The following is a 21,732-nucleotide window of genomic DNA, read 5'->3' as shown; positions in this document are numbered from 1 at the left end:
CATACTTCTCTCATCTCTACAATCCAATACATTAAAAAGGTAATTTATTGATAGCCAATGTAAAGTAAATTATAACAAATAATTAGGGAAACAAACCTGTTGTGAGAATCCACAGAAGAACTGGTACAAAAATTGTGGCAAAATGAAACAAAGGTTCTGGAAAAAAAAATGTAAAGAAGGGTTAATGTTTTCACTTGAACTTTGTTAACTAACACAGGATATCGTACTCCAAATAGTCTACGGTCAATCCCAAGTCTTTTAATATCATAACACAATAAATCTCGATTAGAGTTGCAAGCAAACAACTCAAAGACAAATGATTAATTCATATTAATATCAACTTCTGCCTTACCAAGCAGAAAGAGGATCTCACTTAATGAGAACCTCTTGCCATTCTTTCTTAAGGGAAGAGATGAGCTCATAAAAATACAAACATTTAGGTATTACCCCTTAAATGCCCATTTGATTTGCAAAATCAACACAAGGTAGACTGACATAAAGCTCTAAGTGTACAAGTAAAGTCAATTAGTGCCAATGAACAGCCAGGATACTGCTACGGTGTCTGCAGACTCTAAAAGTATCAACTAATGCTTTATTACTGCCTCATCAAATAATTGGCATATTATTATTGATCACCTAATTATATGGAAAGATGGTATTGTGGGTAATAAAAAAAAAAGGGAGAACAGAACAAAGCTTCTTACTCCGAAGGGACTGATTTAATTGGGAGAATACTAAAAACAAATAGGAAAAAAATAAAAGCTGAGAATTCATAAGACAGTAAAAGCTACTAGGTAGGACTATAAATACTGAAATTATGGGGCGCTTGGGTGGCTCAGTTGTTAAGCAGCTGCCTTCAGCTCGGGTTGTGATCCTGGGGTCCTGGGATCGAGACCAGCATCAGGCTCTCTGCCCAGTGGGAAGCCTGCTTCTCCCTCTCCCACTCCCCCTGCTTATGTTCCCTCTCTCACTGTCTCTCTCTTTGTCAAATAAATAAATAAATCTTTAAAAAAAAATTAACATCTTCAGGCAAAATCCCCAGAACCAGTCTTTTCAAACGAGTGCCATCCGTCAGGGTAGGATGGGTCCTTACTTGAGTGCTGCTGTCACTTGTTCATGATGTCTCTGGATTTGTCTCTGGGTAGCACTTCAAGAGCCCATTTTTGGGCTGTATCAGTAAACTAGTCTCTTTCCTTCTGTCACACATTCTCACTTAGCTAATTTACCAGGCTAGGAGACTTGAAGCGGTTTTTAAAAATCCAATGCATCCTCGAAGGATGAAATCTGCCATAGCCGACAATATTTAAGTGAATATACTATAGGCTCTGGGGGAATGTTCCTAAAGAAAAGGGCTACACATGTACTGAATTAAGTCCTACAGCATCGGTGTGCCAGAGCTCCCAAGGTCATCTCTTGTAAGGGTGACATGTGTATGCATCAATTTGGGGAGAATGCAGGACCATATTGAAAAAGTGTTCAGACTTTGGATGAGGCAGTATTCAGTGGGGATTATGGAGGTGCTTTGTGGGAAGGGGAGGTCTGACTCTGCCACGAGAATTTAAGTCCCCTGACAACAGAGGCTTTGCCTGTCTTACTCCATTATGAATCTTTAGGTCTTACAATGGTGCTTGACACATGGTAACACATTTGAACTTGTCTGTAGACTAAATAAATGAAGAAATTAGAACTTGAACAAGGTGTTAAAGATGGATAGGATATGCTGAGAGCAGGAACCAAGGCAAAGTGCATGTATTTTAAACATATAAGGTAGGACAAGGTCAGAACACGGGTGCCTTAAAAGACAGACTAATCCTCAGACAATGGAGAGTGAAGTTTCTAACGGACAGGTTAAAGAGTGGCAGCTTCCTAAGGTTGACTTGGCCAAATTATGCAAGGTACATGAATGGAGAAACAGAAGACAGGAAAACCCACCACTGAAGCGCTTCAGGAGTGAAGTAATTGTTATTTGAAGAAGCAATGGCAAGGTCAGAGGAAGGAAGAGGGTTCGAAGTATTAGAAACCACCTTGGGAAAAAAGACGGCAGTGGAAAAGCAATACTGACTGCTAAGTCAGTAACTAAGATGATAATGGGCGCAGAGATCCTATGAAGACAGAGGGCATCACCTACACAAATAATTTCCTACGTTGCGAACAGGGATATGTTAATTACTGGCCACTGGTAAACAGCCATTTTAATGCCTGTTTTGTTTTCGTTAACAGAGCATCACTTCCATCTGGTGGTAGGTGCGTGAATTGCAGGCCACAATCTTGAGGCACACCAGAGGTCAGAAACGGGACCAGAGAGCTAGGCAGACATTCCGGGCAAATCTTCAGGGAATGGCCTGGGGGGGGTGGGGGTGGCGTGGGGGGCGGGGGGGTGGGTAAGAGAACAACCAACCACCTGTCTCCAAGTGGGGCTGTTCAATGACTGAGGCTGAGGCCTGACAGACCCTAACTGTGATGTATGAAGAGTCCTGGACTGAGAGTAAATGACCCTATTATGGGAATCCGGCTCTGCCACCTCTGAACTGAAGAGGGACCCACAAGTTTCATAAACTGTCTGAGCTCTGCGTTGCACATAGTTTAAATGAAAATAATAGTAAGTGCTCATAGGAGATTTGTGAGGACTAAGAAAATAGAGTGCTTTTGTCAACCAGCAAGGTATCTGACACATACTGGGTTAATCATTGTTATCACCGTCATCTATGTTTGGCCTGGAGACCAGCTGATACCGGATGACAGGGTCTTAGCAGATCTGTAAACCTGGGGTCACACTTACATATGTGCATATTTGTTTATTTTTTAAGATTTTTTTACTTTAGGGGCACCTGGGTGGCTCAGTAGGTTAAAGCCTCTGCCTTCAGCTCAGGTCATGATCCCAGGGTCCTGGAATGGAGCCCCGCATCGGGCTCTCTGTTCAGTGGGGAGCCTGCTTCCTTCCCTCTTTCTGCCTGCCTCTCTGCCTACTTGTGATCTCTGTCAAATAAATAAATAAATCTTTAAAAAAAAAAAAAGTTTTGGGGCGCCTGGGTGGCTCAGTGGGTTAAGCCTCTGCCTTCGGCTCAGGTCATGATCTCAGGGTCTTGGGATCGAGCCCCACATTGGGCTCTCTGCTCAGCAGGAAGTCTGCTTCCCCCTCTCTCTCTGCCTACTTGTGATCTCTGTCTGTCAAATAAATAAATAAAATCTTTAAAAAAAACCAAAGTTTTTTTACTTTATTTTTTAAAGATTTTATTTATTTATTTGACAGAGACACAGCGAGAGAGAGAGAACGAGAATCGGGCTCCCCGCCCAGCAGGAAGCCTGATGCAGGGCTCGATCCCAGGATGCTGGGATTACGACATGAGCCGAAGGCAGATGCTTAAAGACTGAGCCTCCCAGGTGCCCCTAAGATTTTATTTTTAAGTAGTCTCTACACCCAATGTGGGGCTCAAACTCACAATCCCAAGATCAACAGTCACACGCTCTACTGACGATGCCAGCCAGGGACCCCAACACATTTTTTTAAAAACAATTTTGTAAGTAGGCTCCGTGCTAAACGTAGGGCTCAAACTCACAACCCTGTGTCAGGAGTTGCATGCTGTACTGGTGGAGCAGTCAGGAGCCCCTCGCAGTTATGTGTGTCTTAGGAAACAGAAAGCTAGTAAGACCGGGGACTGATCACAGGAAACTGACACACGGAAACAGTAGCTGTGCTCTCCCTTCTGTGAAATACAGGGCATGAAATCTAACTACCATAAAGGTCAGCATCATTTAACTTGCACACGAACTTGGTAATGTGCCTACAAACTAGCATTTGGTAAGAAAGTTCTTAATTCTATCCCCCGGTAGACAAAATTGAGTAGGCAGGCTCAGTCTAACGTGAACTCTAATGCTTGGTGATAAAAGAGAACCAAGGTATTGTTGGGGAGGGGACCTCAATGTCCAATCACAGGGGTTTGGGATCCCATACCATTATCGTGCTTTCGGTGAATAATTAACTGGGTGAGAAAATTGTTCACAATATATTATTAGGTGAAAAGGGCAAAGAGCAAATCAGTATGTTTTGGGACTGACTGCTAGTAAGTATGGGACTTCCTACGGGATGATGGAAATGTTCTGGAACATATAGTGGCCACGGTTGCTCATCATAGCAAATACACTAAAAGACCCCATATTGCACACTTTAAGTGTGTGATAGTGAATTTTGTTATGTGAAGTGTATCTCCATATAAAAATTGAAAAAAAAAAAAACCCAGTAGTGTATAAAAACAACATAGGGGCACCTGGCTGTCTTTCTTGGTGGAACATGTGACTGATATTGGGGTCGTGAGTTAGGGCCCCAGGTTGGGTGTAGAGATTATTACTTGGGGGAAAAAAACACCAAAAAAACCCCAAACCCAAAAACACTGTAACACAATTTAATTTATATAGAACATGTCACATAAAAATGTCACCCATTGGTTCTCTCTGTGGATAGGATTATAATTACAGATGACCTCAAAACCTTCATTTTGGAAAAAGAGTTTTTTGCAAGAGGGATTTGAGAAGTATCACTGTTGCACAATTTTCCTTTTGATTAGAGCATTAACTCACTAAGCAAGATTCTCAGAGAACCTCATCTTTTTTTTTTTATAGATTTTATTTATTTGACAGACAGATATCACAAGTAGGCAGAGAGGCAGGCAGAGAGAGTGGGGGAAGCAGGCTCGCCGCTGAGCAGAGAGCCCGATGTGGGGCTTGATCCCAGGACCCTGAGACCATGACCTGAGCCAAAGGCAGAGGCTTAATCCACTGAGCCACCCAGGTGCCCCTCAAAGAACCTCATCTTGAGGAGAACACCATGCCAATGTTTTACGTACTTAAAAAATAATTAAAATCAATCAGGATTAAAGATGAAAGACCAAAATGGTGTACAAACAAAAACTTAACCTAACCCTATTTCAAATAAATAACATAACCACACTGAAATGGTGGAAAAGGAAAAAAAAATAACTTTGCATATAGTATTTTGACGATATACGCCAAGGCTAAAGACAAAAAGAAGTACATAACAAATATATCACTCAAGTTATTGTTCTTGGATTGAGCAAGTAAATAAACAACACTGAGGATAATGAGAACTGAGATTCTCACCAATGGAGAAAGGGATTACACATTAGGAAAAGAGGAAGGGCAGAATGAAACCTTGTGGTACTGGCTGGCATCAAAGGACTAGTATAAACTGAGATCACATTCTGGGTTCATACTGCTACCTACGATTCTGGCCCAACAAAGTTGTGTGTATGTACCACACATATATTCACAAATGTAACAGATCTGTGTATATCCTCATACATATTTCCTAGCTCTGTTCACCGACAAGGCCTAGAACCAAGGGCAGCTCAGAAGCAATGAGCACAACTGGCACAAAGACCTTGATTTCTAAAAGCCATTTGCTAACAAAAGGAAGCAGTGTTCCTTGGAGAAATGTCTGAATCCAGGACTAAAGCAGGAAAATTACAAGATGAGCCTAGAATATCATATGGAACCAGAAAACAAGTCTTCAAAAAAGGTTAGGGAGCGGGGGAGAGGAGAATGGGGAGTTGACACTCAGCAGATAAACGGTTTTAGTTTTGCACGACAAGTTTTACAGCTCTGTTGTACACCGCTCTACCTACAGTTAACAATACTGTATTGTACGTTTCAAAATCTGTTAAGCTGGCAGAGCTCATGTGAGGCATTCTTATCACTATAAAATAAAAAATAAAAAACAGTGGGGACATGTTGAAAGGACATAGGCTAAATTTGTGACAATCTTGAGTAAGAGAATAAGTAACAATAGTAATAAACTTTTAACTCATAGAATAAAGTATCTATTTTAGTAGCAGACTGCTCTTTTCCAATGAAATTACACAGATTACAGTTGAAGGGTCTTCAGACCCCCAAAACACCAGCAAGTGTTTTGGATAACTGAATCAAGTTATCTAAGTCAACATTATCCTGAGTGAGACATAGTGACAACACATGCCTCCTGATATGATGTGCTCAGCAGTTAACATTACTTCTACGGTATCGGTGCTGATTCTCACGGTAAGCAACCATTAGACAAACCCGCATTGAGGGACATTCTACAAACTGGCCAGTGCTCTTCAAAAATGTTAAGATCACGGAGACAAAGAAGATAGGAGTATTCCAGTGTAAAGAAGACTAAGGAGGTATGACAGCTAAATGCAGTCACGAGCCTGAAACGGACCACAGAGAGATTACCAGTGTGACCTTTGGCAAAATTTCAATACTACAATGTAGACTAGTTAATAAAGTGCCAATTACTTTCAATTTACGGATCTCGATAACTATGTTGTTATCTAAGTGTTAACAGTAGATAAAGAGCATCTGAAAATTATTTCACTAATTTTGCAACTTTTTCAAAGTCTGAAATTATTTCAATGCAAAAAGCGAAAAAAAAAAACAACTAAAAACAAACTATACTGAACAGAACAGAGGACAAGATATCAAGTTCTGGCCCATGTTGGCTTAAAATGATTTTCATACTTTAGATGTTAGTTCACCTTCACATATGTCAGGTTCATTAGGCATAAAATGAGGGGCTTGTACTGTATTCATGGGACTTCAGAGTGTGCTCTGTGCAATCTCTGGGCAAGACAAGGAGATTGAGAAAGGAAACAGCCCTTGACCCATCACCCTTCAATGAATGCAATTTTGCTTCTATTTGCTTTACCTGTACAACTGCACCTGAAAAGAGGACTCGGTAACTAAAAGGAGTAGTTCAGAAGACTGTTTAGGGTAAAAGGGAACCAACAATTGATATGATACAACCTGAATCTTGAAAACATTACTCTAATGAAATAGGCCAGACACAAAAGAGCACATATGATTTTATTTATATGAAGTTCTAAAACAGGCAACTCTAATGTGCATACTGCATTAACTAAACCAAAATTTATATGTTGTATGCTGTAAGTATCACTATATATTGGATAGCAATATAAATCAGATTAGTGACTGGTGCAAAGCAGAGGAGATTGGGAAGGAGCACGAGAACTTTCTGGGATGATGGTCACGTGGTTGTATACATTTGTCAAAACGAAACCGTACACTTTAAATGGGTACATTTTATTGCATTTAAACTCCACTTCAAGAAAGCTGACTTTAAAATTTCATCCTAAATTGCTCACATTAAAAGAAATTTCTAGTTTCTTTTTTTTTTTTTTTAAGATTTTTATCTATTTGAGAGTGCACACACAGGGGTGTGGGCGGGGGGCAGCGGGAGAGGGAGAGACGCTCTAGCAGGCTCCCTGCTGAGTGCAGAGCCCAAAGCAAGGCTCGATCTCATGACCCTGAGATCAGAATCTGCGCTGAAATCAGGAGTTGGACGTTTAAGCAACTGAGCCATCAAGGAGCCCCAGGAATTTCTAGTTTCTGATTCATTAGATAGATCACCTGTGTTTTGGAGACCACAAATCTCAGTACTAAGACCGCAAAGGAACAGTGAAAGAAGGGAGGGAAATCCTATGCCCGAGCTGAACCACTACTGGCTTAGATGGTGATAAGTCCAATTATAGATTATTTTGTTTCATACCTTATAGAAGAAATACTGTACAAGGTGTGCTATTCTCACATAATACAGGTGTCCGTGAGCCAAGAGCAGTTTCTTTAAATGTTTAAACTTCGGAACAGCATAATCGCTATTCCTGGCTGCTTGGCGGCCTTCTTTGCCTTTAATACCTGAAAATGAGAACATCTCCATGAGGACTTCATAAAATAAACAACCTCCTCATTTGCCATTTTCACACTTTTAACTTGTTTATGTGGCACAGTTCACTTGTATAGTTTAAAATTCTTTTAACCAAAAAGTATTGTAACAGGGACAATGAATCTTACTAGTACAAAGTAAAATTTAGCTGGTAATTACTTATTTATAACACAAAATAAGACCATTAAACAAAATCATTGTTTTAATCATTACAAGGCAAAATTAAGGAAAAAAATTAAATAGGAATATTTACCTGAAAAAAGGCACTTAGTTAAGTGTGTACATGTACATGCCCCTAGATCAGGAGCTATATTTAAGCAACTCAGAGACCTGGGGTTTGTGGTTGAGGAGCTCAAAACTGGAGAGTTACAAGGAGATGGAGAAATCCTCTCACTGAATGAAACTGAGTAGTAGCCCAAGTGCTGCATGAGCTCAAGCAGCCTTAGGCCACTTCCATACTGAATAACCAATGAGTACATCTGTTGTATACCATTAGTTCTTCCCTTCCAAAAAAAAAAAAGAAAAAAAGGCTTGCTGGGGTGTTAGGATTGCTGCCTATCAGCACCCTGACATGGGGGAAAAATGGTACAGGCAGTAGAAAAAGCTGTTGTTACACACCAACACATAAATTCGACACCACAGCCCAAAGCACCCATGAATACTGCCATGTGGAAAACCAGCCAACCAACTGTCATTTCTTAGTCCCAAACAATTAAGAATCTCAGAAGATACAGTGCAGCAATGTAAGTAGGCGATGTGGCCAGGGGCAGAAAATCAGTAACACCATGCCCGCTGTCAAAGTAAGAGCTAAATGATCACTTGCACTGCCAGTAGGTTTGGGAAATTCACTTGACCTGGTTAATATAAAAATATCCTCTAACTTGGTATTGCTATGTTCCCACCATGGATAGGACTTTGGGATGGACAGGTTAGATGAGGATGTTCATTCAATGAATAATTATCTTTCCCAAATTAAAATTCAAGATGAGTAACCACAACACTTCTCTCTCGAAGAGAAGACCATGTTAACTATAAGCGTTTCATTAGGTGGTTCTTACCTATTCCCACATGGGATTCCAAGATCATACTAACATCATTGGCACCGTCGCCTATCGACAATGTGATTGGGCTGCCTTTTAGGTTCTTCACCATTCTCACAATCTACACATTAAATACAAAAGAGGTACAGAAAAGGTCAACCAGAATGTGGAACTACGACATTGTGGGCATATGCCGCACTCATGCTTGTAAATGGAGAACTTGTAAACAAACAGAAAGGTGCTCGGTGCGTCTTACATACAACAGCCTTTAATTCAATTCTCAGAGGCAAAAGAACGAAGCATTTTAAATGTAACACCAGTGCCCACCTTTTTTTGGGCTCTATGCATACAGGAAGTATCTGAGAACCTTGTCTCCTACCTATACTAGAGGCCAACCTGTTTCCCTCTTTTGTCATTGCTTCACGTGTCCTTTTAGATGATGTGTTGAGTGGGACAGTGGAGACCAGAAAGCTGATCTGAAGTAACATGTATAGGGTTACTGGAATAGGCGTGGGAAATGAGAGAACGATGCTTCTAGAACCTTTCCATCTCTACTCCCTACAGATACAACCACTCCCTTTGGTGCGTTCCCATATTCCCAGGGGCTTCCCCAATGGTAGTCTTACACCCTTCCAGCTGCCAGCTACACTTTACTAAATCTCTCAATGCCCACTATGATTTCATCTCTTCCACAGGTAGCTTCGTTTTTAAATGCGGGCATCTTGAAGGTAGTGAGATGTGCAGAAAGTTCTCTGAGATAAGTGTATAAAGCCTGTCACTCTTCCTGGAGTGTCTCTTCAAGATGTGTCGGTGGCACAATGCAGCTCACTGCTGTGTTCGTGGCAGGTAGCGAAGGAAAGAAATCATCTCCTGGTGGAGTCACGTGTGGAGGTATATTGGGTAAGCAGCCGGCCTCCCACCCTATGTTTTAGATAACGACCGCTTTATGCGTCCCCCCTCAAAACTGTCTAGAATCTGGCAGCTTTAAAATAGTGTATATAATGCAGAAGCTAACTAATGCCTTGCAGAAATTCTGTCCTCAGAATTGCTTTCACCAGTTAGCATAAATAAAATCCATGTTCAACATGACTGATTAAAAATAACGGACACGAGGCTAAGCCACCCCACAGTCTTTTCTTTAAACAAAATCCAGTTATGTTTTAGTTGTACTAAATAGTGTACAAAACCCCCCATGTCCAATTCCATGTAACACAAAAATGCTGTTACTGTGAAATGCCAGATTTCCCCTATTCCCTCCCCACAACTTGGTTCTTTTTAAAAAATTTTAGAGACTCTCAGAAACAATCTGTAAATGAGTCAAAGACAAACTTAAAGAACCCACACTCAATTTGTATTTGATGAGCTACAATGCTGGTTAACCTAATTGCACCTGTGAAACTTGTGCAGCAATGACTTGCACCTCAAAGAAGAGAAAGTGCAGCCAGGAAAGGTCTAGGGAAGGTGATAAAATTAGCAAGGTTGACAGCTCCTGCCTGAAAATATAGATTAAGAAGATTAAAGGTCGTCTTTGTAGAAAGATGAAAAGATATATAGTCGTGGACTATAAAATCATGAAAGATTTAGATAGGTAAACATGGTTTTTCTAATTGTTTTCTTTTTTTCTTTTATTTATTTATTTTTTACCAAGCCCCAGGTCACCTGGATTAAGAACTTCTCTTCATGCGAAAGAAATCAATGTGCCAAAACCTATTTATCGATCAGCTGCAACTGCACACAATACAATGTGCAATGTCATGTGCAAACATCCAAGAAAGAAGGCTGGTCACACACCTTAAGAAACATCTAATAGACGAGCAGACACGGGGAATAAATACAAGAATATTAGATAATCAGATTAAGGATAAACACTAACAGTGTGAGGTACCTGTCCAAGGGTAACATTGTAACATTATGATAAACACTAACAGTGTGAGGTACCTGTCCAAGGGTAACATTGTAACATTATCGTCTAAGTTGTCCACATAAAAAGGCCCAAGATGGCAGAGAAGGGAGGGGATACTACATGCTCGAGTCATCAGGAATGACTACAGAAGGAAGAGTAATTTTATTTAAATCATGAACGATGGTTGAAGATCTGCGTGGAAGGGGAAATGGGGACCCGAGGAGTATTCCAGAGACAGGGAATGGCATGACCTAAGGCACACAGCGAGGGTAAGTACAATCTATGCTCAGCAGACAGACAGGCTTGAACAGATCAATGAGTTTTCATACACATGGACCTCTACATCCGGGTCCAGATCAACAGGGAGCGAGAATATGAATGTGGTTGCAGGGTGCAGGAGAAATAGGAAGAAAAAGCAAGATTGCAGGCAAAGAGCCAAGCTAGGTGGCGAGTTACAGGTGGAGTTCAATGAACTGTTAAACGCCTGCACCTGCCAGGAAAGAATAGACAAAAAAGACAATGTACCAGAAAATGGACAGAATTTGGTGACCGAAACCACGTGGAAGGGTAAAGCATGGGGGAGTCACCACAGATTTCAAGGCTCTGAATCTAGAAATCCAAAAGTACAGTGAGCTCAGTAACCCATGCAGAAGACAAGAAAGAAGATGGGCTCTAAAGAAAGTTGAGTTGAGATGGTTATGACAACACCCAAGAAGGCACGTTCAGTAAACAGCTGGAGAAGTGAAGTAGAAGCCCAAGCATTTGGACTGGAGAAGGGACTAGAAAATCACCTACGTGGGCCTGACAGGCGAGCAGTTGACAGCTTAGAAGATGGGACTACAGAGAAGGAGATAAAACAGGTCAAGGACTGAGCTACAGGGAGGCTCTGTATCCTGGCCAGGAGCAGCTCGGAGAAGCAGTATGGGGTCAGCAATTCAAGTAACTCCTGGGCCGCGGAGTAACCAGAATCCTAGTGAGCAATTCGAGCAACAGATCATAAAAGAGAGACTGCCTCTGACTAAAGGGACAGATTTCTGTGGAGACGGTTCTGGCAGGATCGACTTCCTCAATTGGGGCTAACCAAGGCTCTGAAGGTTGAAGGGAAAAAAAACAAGAAAAAAGAGGAGGAGCACGTGATCGTGGTGGGGAGTGAGAAGAAAGCAGAGACAATACCGTAAATTAGGATGGGCTGCGTGTGCACGTGTGTGAAGTAGGGAGCAGAGTTTGTGTAAAGGACAAATCAAGGACACAGCCATTCCCTGGTCTCGAGCGAGCAGCCGAAGAACACGAAGAAGCAACACTAAGTCTGGAACTGACACTCTAAGGTTCTCTGCACCAAGAGCCAAAAAGTAAGGTGAGGCAGATCAATGTGGGGCTGGAGGAGCTGGGGAAAACGGCCTATGGGGGGGCGGCCCTTACAGCGGCTTTAATTACGAGTCAAATTTCTTTAAGGCCAAGAGGATTTCAGAGAGAATTCCAGACGTGGAAGCTGGCATGGGCACAGTAAGTGCGAGCGACGCAGAGAGGGAAACAAGCAAGAGGAGCGGACGATTCCAGCTGGGTGCGGGAGGGGCCGTGGACACAGAGCAGAGACACACGATAAGGCCAACAGGGGTGAGCCTGAATGCCAGAGTCACCTGCCCTTCGTCCTCAGGGACTAGGAGACTATGAAAATATCAGAGTAAGAATATATAACGGGAGAAGTGGTGTTTTAACAAGACTCATTTGGGAGCATGGCAAGAGATTGAAGCGGGAAGGGCGAAAGCCAGGACACGGACAAGGAGGCTAAATCAGAGTCCATGCGAAGTCACAGGACTTGGACTGGGATGGAATGGAAGGTTTAGGAAGACGGCAGCCGAATGAGAGCAATGACAAAAGGCACAGTGACTAGATACAGAGCGAATGAGAAGAGAAGGGTCAGAGGTCATTTGGTGACTTAGGGAGCAAAAAAAATGTGGCGCCGGTGACAAGAATAATGAAGAGAAGGGAGAAAAACATGGCCTGAAGGAGAAAATTCTAAGATCTGTCTTGGACACAGGAATTTAATATGACAGTGGGGATTCCATAGGAGCTAACAGGCAGCTCGAGGTAAGAGATTTCGCATAAAGGAAAAGTCAGTACCAGACACTACCAATGAGAGCCCTAGAAATTCGTGTTTAGAGAGGCAGGCTGTAAGTGAAAAGCAGAAGGAAGACTTAGCCCCAGCGAAAAACGATAATTAGTGAGAAGTGAGAAGATGACACAAAATATAAAGACACTAGGTTGCCAAGTAGGACAAAAAAAAAAAAAAAAAAAAAAGAGTGAAGATTGTGGACTACAGACAGAAACTCAGGGAGGCAAGTTTTAAGGAGGATAGGCCCGGTAGTGTTACCTGTGGCAGAGAAACAAAGAGGACAACAAAAGTCAGTGCGACGGATTTGGCAAGGTCAGCGCTCCCCTCCCGGCGAGCCAACGGACGTGATGACGTGATGGGAAGACAGAACACACGGGCCAACGTCCCAGGGGAGCGAGGGGCAGCGGGATGGAGGCAGCTCGCACCAAGCACTCATTAGAGAAGCCTGGAAGGCAAGGAAGGAACTGGACAGCCAGCTTGAGGGGACAAGAAGCATGGGGTCCCTTTACACTGGTGGGCAGACCTCTGAATTGGACCGCAGAGAAGTAGCAGTCTGGGAAGATGTAATAAGGTAGAAAGGGCTCTTAGAAGGAACAAAAGGGAAGTGAACATTTGCACACACGTGTACAGAAAGCCCCAGAATGGACCACGAACTCCTATCCGGTTACCTGGGCTTTCTGTAACGGCGCCATCCGGCAGCAGAGCACAGCAGTGCACTTCATGCAGATCTGCAAGAAAATGCTTTTGTAATTGTTAGAACTGGAGTCTTGACTAGAATTTAGTATGAGTGACAACGTGGAGCCATCGATGATTAATCCGTATTCCTGATGTTCTGTCCATGCTCTGGAAAAGAAAAACAATGCTATAATTGAATCTCCCATATAGGAGATTAGAAGCCTGATTGTGTTTAAAACCACAAAGAGGAGGGTCCTGCATAAGGGCCATCATTAGTCTGGTTCCCAAACCTATGAACAGTAGAGAAGCAACTGTCTCTAACAATGGCACAAGCGAGACTTTTCCATGACATCTTTTGAGACTCGAGCTGCCCATATAGATTCTAAGTTCTAAAAGGTATAAAAATAACACATTCAGCAGCTGGTCTCTGTGTAAGAAACTCAAGGCGAACTGTGGAAAATTACAGATCAATCAGTCAAACTCTGATATGAAGTCAAATCGCCAATCTGAAAACTTCTTAATAATATAAGAAAAAAGACAAAATGGCTTTGGGTATACAAATCACAGAAGAATTTTTTTCTGAATGACAAAACCTGTCAACAAACCTGGCTTCTCAAAAATGATGGAGAGCCTAAGAGACACAGTGTTCATTAAAAACTCCCGTACAATAATGATGTATGTTCCTTAAATCAGTATCATTTTATACTGGATTGGTAATGATACCCATTAGAATCATCGGGACAGCTTTAAAAAATTGCCCATGCCTGAGGTCTATTCCCAGACGAATTAAATCAGAGTATCTTTGCCAGTGCTTATTAATTTATAGGTTTATGTTTTAGGAAGCTCTGTAGGTGATCCTCATGCATAGCCAGGATGACTAAGAGATATTAGGTGCCAGGAAATACAAACAAAACAGGTGCAACTACTTAAGAAAAAATATGGGAGGGGCTCCTGGTCAAGTGACCAGGAATCAAGTGACCAACTCTTGGTTTCGGCTCAGGTCATGAACTCAGAGAGCGAACCCCGTGTCTGGCTCTGCTCTCCCTCTCCAACCCCCCTCCCTGCCCTGGCGTGCATGCCCTCTCTCTGTCTCTAAAATCAATCAATCGATCTTAAGAAGAAAAAAAAAAATCACAACCATAGGGCAGAAAACTGACAAGTGAGAAAATTCTCCCAATTAACATTTCATTTTTTTCATAATTAGGAAAAAATAGCGATTAATCAATCGTTCTTGGGGAATCTTGGATGCCATTGGAGCACCAGTGCAGTCGAAGTATTAGACACAGCACGATCTCATTACTGATTCAGTTGTCTAATTTTAGGCTTCCTGAAGCTTAAGGTTTAAGGGAATCTTGTTAAAACTCCTCTGAGACTTTTGTCCGAGTGTGGATTCGGACTCACTAGGTTTGCGGTGGGACAGGAGATTCTGAGTTTCTGACAAGCTTCTAGTGATCAGGGAGCTGCTGTCCAATGGACCAAACATCTGAGGGGTGAGAGCCTCGTGGGCCTCCTCCTTCCTCATTCCACGTTCCCTTGGTGTATACTGACACTGCGGTATTTTCTACTTGTCCATATTCTGCTTCATAATTTTAGAAGCATGTTTTATTCACTAATTAAAGAGATATCAATCATGTGTTCTCCTTTGCTCCTCTACTCAGAGAACAGTGGCTCCCTCCCTAACAAATCCAGCAATACTTATAAGCATCAAGTCTAAGTAGGACACGCAGGAAGAACGGGAAGAATCATGAACTCATCTTCCCTGGGAGAGCACAGAAGTATACGGGAGAGAATATGCACAACGAGCCAGGTACTAAAGGGCTAACAGCCCGGGGACCAAAAGTGAAACGGAACTGGGCAGAACGAGGTGAGGGGAGAGAAGGTGCTGGGGCGCACTAGGAAAGCAAGGTGCAAAGGTCATTCGAGGCGTTCGCTGCGACCTCATTCTGGATGTAATGGAGAACCGCTCATCTGGCAGAGGGCCTTGGGAATTCAAGGCACGAGCTGCTCAAAAGAAGCAGAAGCAACAAAAGGGATTCTGGGTCCGATGCTTACTTATAGAACTTGAGGGAAGTCTGGGCCCAACTCCAAACGGATGAACCACAAGAGGGAATGTTCTGAGATGGTGAGTTCAGTTTTTCAGAGGCCCTGGCCTTTACAAAAGGGCCCCGGAGCCGCTCAATGGTTCTATGGACCATACTGTGTTCCATGTCTCCCCTCCTTTCCGAGTCTATGTTGAAGCTCGAACCCCCAGTCGGGGCGGTGTCTGGAGATGGGGCCTGTGGGAGGTGGAGTCACTACAGTGGAGCCCATGGCACGAGATGAGTGCCCTTGTAAGAAGAGACACCAGGACTTCATCTCTCTGTGCCGTGGAAAGACACAGTGAGAAGGTAGCTTTCTAGAAGCCGGAACTCGACTCCAGAAATAAAAGAAGTAAGTTTCTGTTGTTTGAGCCACTCATAACATTTTGTTATGTTAGCCGGAACGGATTAAGACATATGGACGAGTAAAATGTAATCTGGACTGCCTTTCTACATACCATTTGGCTAAAGGAAGAAAACATTTATGAGCGGCAATCGTAAGACTGTGTTTGCTCGCACTGATGCCCGAGTGCCAGGAGGACAAGAGCTGGTTCAGAATGTTAATCCGCTGCCTTCAGCTCAGGTCATGGTCTCAGGGTCCTGGGATTGAGCCCCACATTGGGCTCTCTGCTCAGCGGGGAGCCTGCTTTCTCCTCTCTCTCTCTGCCTGCCTCTCTGCCTACTTGTAATCTCTCTCTGTCAAATAAATAAAATCTTTAAAAAAAAAAAAAAAAGCCTGGGCTCTGGAATTGGACATACTCGTTCTCCGCCCCCCCTTATTAGCTGTGTGATCTTGAGTAAGTTACTGCATCTCTCTGAGCCTTACTATCTGTAAAGTGAAGAAAATAAGACAGCCTTACTGGGTTGTGATGAAGACCAAGTGAGAATAATTACATAAAGTGCTAAATACGGTTCCTGAAACAAAGGGTATGCTCAAAAAAATGCAAAGTACTTTCAGCTACGGGTCTTTGGATTTAGCGTGGGGACATCCTGCGGCATTCCAGAAGAGGCAGTTGATTTGCTGATGGCCATAGTAAATTCTAGAAACTGGTTTAGACAAGGCTAAGCCTTGGTCAGTGATCTCTGGGCATGGAATTATTATGCATGAGAGGTTTTTCTCAAGACCCTTAAGTCCTACAAGTTCTTCCCAAGCAGCTCGTTGAAAGCAGAGTTGAAGTCATGTTATTAACAGGTATTCGGTTCCCTTCACGGTTCTGGGACTTGAAAATCTACAGAGAAAACGGCTCTAGGACCTCATATGACAGGGCGACTGTTAGAGACCGGGTTCCCTGCGTTCAATTTAAGAGGCCACAAGAAGGAGTGTTTTTTCTTGACACGGACCAGGCCAGGGTATCAGTGCTAAATCCCCAAACCCTAAACACGAAAGACTGAACCACTTTTCTAAATCTTGAGAAATACACGATTTTCTTTTACATTAAAAGAGACGCAGAAAGTGCCAAATAACCTCAAATGAGCCATCGGCCAAGTCCTCAGGGAAGGTTTTAACTTACAAGGATAAGACACCTGCAAACAAAGAATGATCAATCACAGAAAACAGCCTTCCGCACGAACAGCCGGGAGTTACATTTCTACCCATGCCTAAGTATAAGAAACCGATGCACTTTCTTACTTTTTAAGGCTTCTAGTACTTTTAGGAAAATCATGCAGCAACTTCTTACGATATTCTATCAACAGTTCATGTAACCGATCTTCTTTCCTTTCACTTTCTTCGATGGTTTTGGTGGTCAGTTCCAAGAGCTCCGTGCTGGTCTGGAAGAGGCGGCACGCGTAACAAGTGGACTTGGCCGTCTCCATCTTGTCGCCGGTGAGCACCCAGACTTTCAGACCGGCCGAGTGCAGAGCTTCGATGGTCTCAGCTGCTTCATCTTGCAGCCTGGGCACAAAAGGAGCCCTTGTTATCCTCAAAAATTCCTGACAGAGATGCTGCAAGAAGGCTCGCGAGAGCAGTCCTATAACCCACGGCAATTCTGGAGTCCTGACATGTTATCCGCTGGCCTCCCTATACACCCCCTACTCTTTCAGGGAGTGCGATCTCTGGCATGGTCTGACTAACATGACTTTCCAGCAGGGAGGTTTGGAAAAGTTAATGACCTCTCTTTAGGCAACTGGTATCCACTGGCAGAATGGAGACTCCTCCCTCTTAGCTAAAATTTCATTAACTCACCGCATGTTCTCATTCACTGTCACTTTATTTCATTAAATTTTATATCTCAGCATACAAATACTTGACAAGGGGCAAAACGGAAAGGGCATTCTAGTGCGGTGTCGAGGGACGTTAGTGAATCCCCCTTGCTGAGCAGCTCTGAGAACAGGAAAGCCAACCAGCCCCAGAGAGAATTTAGGCATAAATCCAAAAGGCACGGAGAGAATACTACTTTCTTTGAGCTCCCTTTGGTCAGGGAATGAGAAAGATATTAGACTAAATGAATCCCATTAAAATTTCAAAATCTTCCAATGTGGCTGAAAAAAAAATGTATATAGATAAAACTTTTTTTTTTTTTTGGCTAAGTCTCATAAATTTGCATTTATAATTTCCCAAAAGCTCCTAAAATATTAAGAGTCTAAAATGTATTCTTTCAGACAGATCAACGATAGAGCCCTCCAATCCTGTCTAGTGCAGCTAAGCCTGGAGAGTTAAAACAAATTATTTGAAAGTATGCAAAAACATGCTCTAGCCTGCTGAACCAGGCTCGAATGAGCTCTCACGTTATTTGCTCTAACTCGAATTTCCTTTCCGTTCATTTCTGTCTGCCAAAACCTTATCAATTCTATCGGGCACCAGCTCAAAGGATGCCTCTAGCACAAAGCTCTCAATATATCATGAGACTTATGCAGATATTTGTAAAATAGGAAATTCAAGGTGTAAACATGCAAAAGATCTCGAGATGACAGATTCACTCTTCTAAGCCACAAATATTTCACTTAAAAAAAAATTAATTCTCACGGACGGTTCAAAGTCTGGTCTAGCAACAGATCTGAATAGAAGATTTCAAAATTTGAGAATAAAATTACCAATCTGGACAGAAACCACTCTAAATGGTCATTAAAATGACAAGAATATCATTTTGTAATTACTTGTCTTCCACTGCAGTGGCTCCAATTAAATTCATGTTTGTTTCAATATCATCAAAAACTTTTTCCATTTTTTCTTCTCTGTCTTGTAGGGCCATTTTTGCCTCTATGAGCTGTCTGTTAATTCTTTCATAATCATCTGGAGTGATTTCTTTGAAGGCTACACAAAGTGTCCGATATCCGTCCTAGAAAGAAAGAAGATCTCTAGTTATCCAAGGAATTGGGAGAAAAATTGCACAGTTCCTTCAAATATCCTCATTTCACTGTACAAAGAAATCCTGATAATATGTTTAGTTAAAAAAAACCACTAACAGATTGCAAGTAAACAGGTAGCATTCAAATAGGTTCAGAATAACAAAATACTAGCTCTTAAAGAAAAGAAAGCAGAATATAAATGAAAGTTTCTTGAAAAGTCTTCAAGTCTGCAAATTCTGCACAGAAATTTGCTCCAGGATAACGTTTTACATTACAGTAAGGAAAACAGTATTACTAAATCCCCCAATATAAAAATCGACTATAAAAAAGAAGCTAAAATTCAGGGACGCCTGGGTGGCTCAGTTGGTTAAGCAGCTGCCTTCGGCTCAGGTCATGATCCCAGCGTCCTGGGATTGAGTCCCACATCGGGCTCCTTGCTCCGCAGGGAGCCTGCTTCTCCCTCTGCCTCTGCCTGCCATTATGTCTGCCTGTGCTCGCTCTCTCCCCCTCTCTCTCTGATAAATAAAATCTTAAAAAAAAGAAGAAGCTAAAATTCATTTAAACATTTAAATAGAAATCCCATCAAACAGTCATCTGTAGCATTTCTAGAAGGATGTAGGCTCACCATGGCATTACGTTCCACATGGGCTTTCGTTAACTCAATTTCATGATTTTGCACCCTGGGGAAGACCGCTGAGTCTGCTCCTTTACAAAAGAGAAGGATGTCTCCTAAAATAAGCAAAAAAAAAAGGGGCTCAACTTAGAATTTTAAGACTGGTATTGGGATTTTAATAACAGGAACTACTTTTTTAAAAGACTGTATTTATTTATTTGACAGAGAGAGATCACAAGTAGGCAGAGAGGCAGGCAGAGAGAGAGAGGAAGGGAAGCAGGCTCCCTGCTGAGCAGAGAGCGCGATGTGGGGCTGGATCCCACTGGGATCATGAGCTGAGCCGAAGGCAGAGGATTTAGCCCACTGAGCCACTCAGGCGCCCCTAATAACAGGAACTATTAAGGTGGCCTCTCCCACTCAGCTACTGTGGATCCTGGGATGAGCCATCTCGACCTTCACTCTCGCAAGACAATGCCCATTACCTCTGAAGACCAGCATGGACACAGATAACTCAAGAGCGTACAAGTTCCTCTGCTAAAGTGTACTTCCTTTCAGGGAATCATGGGAGACTGTACTTATATCAAGGAGCTCCTTCTTTTTTTTTTTTTTTTTTTTTTTTTAAAGATTTTATTTATTTATTTGACAGAGAGAAATCACAAGTAGGCAGAGAGGCAGGCAGAGAGAGAGGAAGGGAAGCAGGCCCCCCTGCCGAGCAGGGAGCCCGATGCGGGACTCGATCCCAGAACCCTGAGATCATGACCTGAGCCGAAGGCAGCGGCTTAACCCACTGAGCCACCCAGGCGCCCCAAGGAGCTCCTTCTGAATTCTCTTTGAAAACATCGCCAAGCATGTTTTAAAGTGCACACATGGCATTCTACTGATGTCAAGACCAAACCCAAGTGCAAATAAAATAAAAATCATTTTGAAAGAACTACAGAGGTTGCTTTAATGACAGTGGCTTGGAGTTTGTACCGGAAACTTGAAAATAGCACTGTAGAGTTCAGGTGTAAGTGTGGCTTTCTGTCACTCCATGCAACCAGCAAAGGAGTCGCCGTTGAGCATTAAGAAAGACACTTTACGGGCCGCCTGGGTGGCTCATTGGGTTAAAGCCTCTGCCTTCGGCTCAGGTCAGGATCCCAGGGTCCTGGGATAGACCCCCGCATTGGGCTCTGCTCTCAGCAGGGAGCCTGCATCCTCCACTCTGCCTATCTCTCTGCCTACTTGTGATCTCCGTCAAATAAATAAATAAAAATCTTAAAAAAAAAGACACTTTATCTGTATAAAGCAAAATGCTGAGTTCAAGAAGTTAAAAAGAAGTGCAGCTGAGGTCAAGGCCCTTGGCAGACCACTTCCCCAGATGTCTCATCATTTGCAGTAGTGTGTAAGTGCATACATACAGACAGGTAAGATCACCAAATATCTCAAATGTTAAGTGGTTTTCTCTTTTAATTTTCTCTCACACATCCACACTGTGTTTAAAAGCCACAGGACAAATTTGGCATTCACAGAATGAAATCAATTTCATGACCTGGCAGTCACACTGCAAAGTATGAATAAAGGGGAAACACTCCCTCCAGGGTCTGTTTGTATCTTCCCATTCTCACACTAAGGAATCTAGGATAGATTTAACACTAAAAGTGGGGCGCCTGGATGGCTCAGTGGGTTAAGCCTCTGCCTTCGGCCCAGGTCATGACCTCGGGGTCCTGGGATCGTGTCCCACATTAGGCTCTCTGCTCAGCGGGGAGCCTGCTTCCCCCCTTCCACCGCCGCCTCTGCCTACTTGTAATCTCTGTCTGTCAAATAAATAAATAAAATCTTAAAAAAAAATTAAAAGGCAAGTTACTAGGATATAAATCAAGGAAAATTTGAAAAACCATGTAGAGACAGTCACAGTCTCTCTCTCTCCGTGTCTGTCTGTCTCTCTCTCTCTCTCTCACACACACACACACACACACACACACACAGAGGCATCTGGGAGCCCGCAAATAAGGCCGGAGTGCTCCCCTACGGCTCTTGTTCTATCCAAGCAGAAGGTATGTCAGCTACCACGGCTCCTCCAAAGGATGCAGGGGAACCCTGGGATGATGGTACCGGTTCCAGTGCCAAGGGCAAGCTTCCCCACTTGATCAAACAAAGAGCCCAGCATGCTGGAGTGAAGCCACCACATCCTTTCCCAGCAATCTGGTCCTTAGTCATCCCTAGCCTGCCTGCTCCCTGGGAGTATAAAGCAGTGGGGAGTGAGGAAGGGAAGCACAGAGAGCCAGCAACTCTCCATACTCAGGAATTC

The 21,732-nt window shown here is 42.8% G+C and overlaps 1 protein-coding gene across 10 annotated transcripts in view; it reads right to left on the bottom strand.

Moving 5' to 3' along the window:
- The window catches only part of ATP11C (ATPase phospholipid transporting 11C (ATP11C blood group)), a 186,738-nt gene that overhangs the window by 35,184 nt on the left and 129,822 nt on the right, over nucleotides 1-21,732 (bottom strand). For all 10 annotated transcript variants that reach the window (XR_014307190.1, XR_014307191.1, XM_082717560.1 and 7 more), the window contains exons 17-23: nucleotides 19,458-19,561; nucleotides 18,641-18,822; nucleotides 17,175-17,438; nucleotides 13,460-13,634; nucleotides 8,794-8,896; nucleotides 7,562-7,707; nucleotides 97-156 (exon numbers count right to left, since the gene is read on the bottom strand). Coding sequence is in view for 8 of the 10 variants with exons in the window: in XM_082717560.1 (XP_082573686.1) it covers nucleotides 97-156; nucleotides 7,562-7,707; nucleotides 8,794-8,896; nucleotides 13,460-13,634; nucleotides 17,175-17,438; nucleotides 18,641-18,822; nucleotides 19,458-19,561 (1,034 nt within the window). In the remaining 2 variants the exon portion in view is untranslated. The remainder of the gene's footprint in view (nucleotides 1-96; nucleotides 157-7,561; nucleotides 7,708-8,793; nucleotides 8,897-13,459; nucleotides 13,635-17,174; nucleotides 17,439-18,640; nucleotides 18,823-19,457; nucleotides 19,562-21,732) is intronic.

This window comes from Mustela nivalis (genome assembly GCF_964662115.1).
Source record: "Mustela nivalis genome assembly, chromosome: X".
Classification (NCBI taxonomy): Eukaryota; Metazoa; Chordata; class Mammalia; order Carnivora; family Mustelidae; genus Mustela; species Mustela nivalis.
The sequence above is the reverse complement of the archived record's forward strand: the minus strand, read 5'-3'. Positions and strand labels throughout refer to the sequence as shown.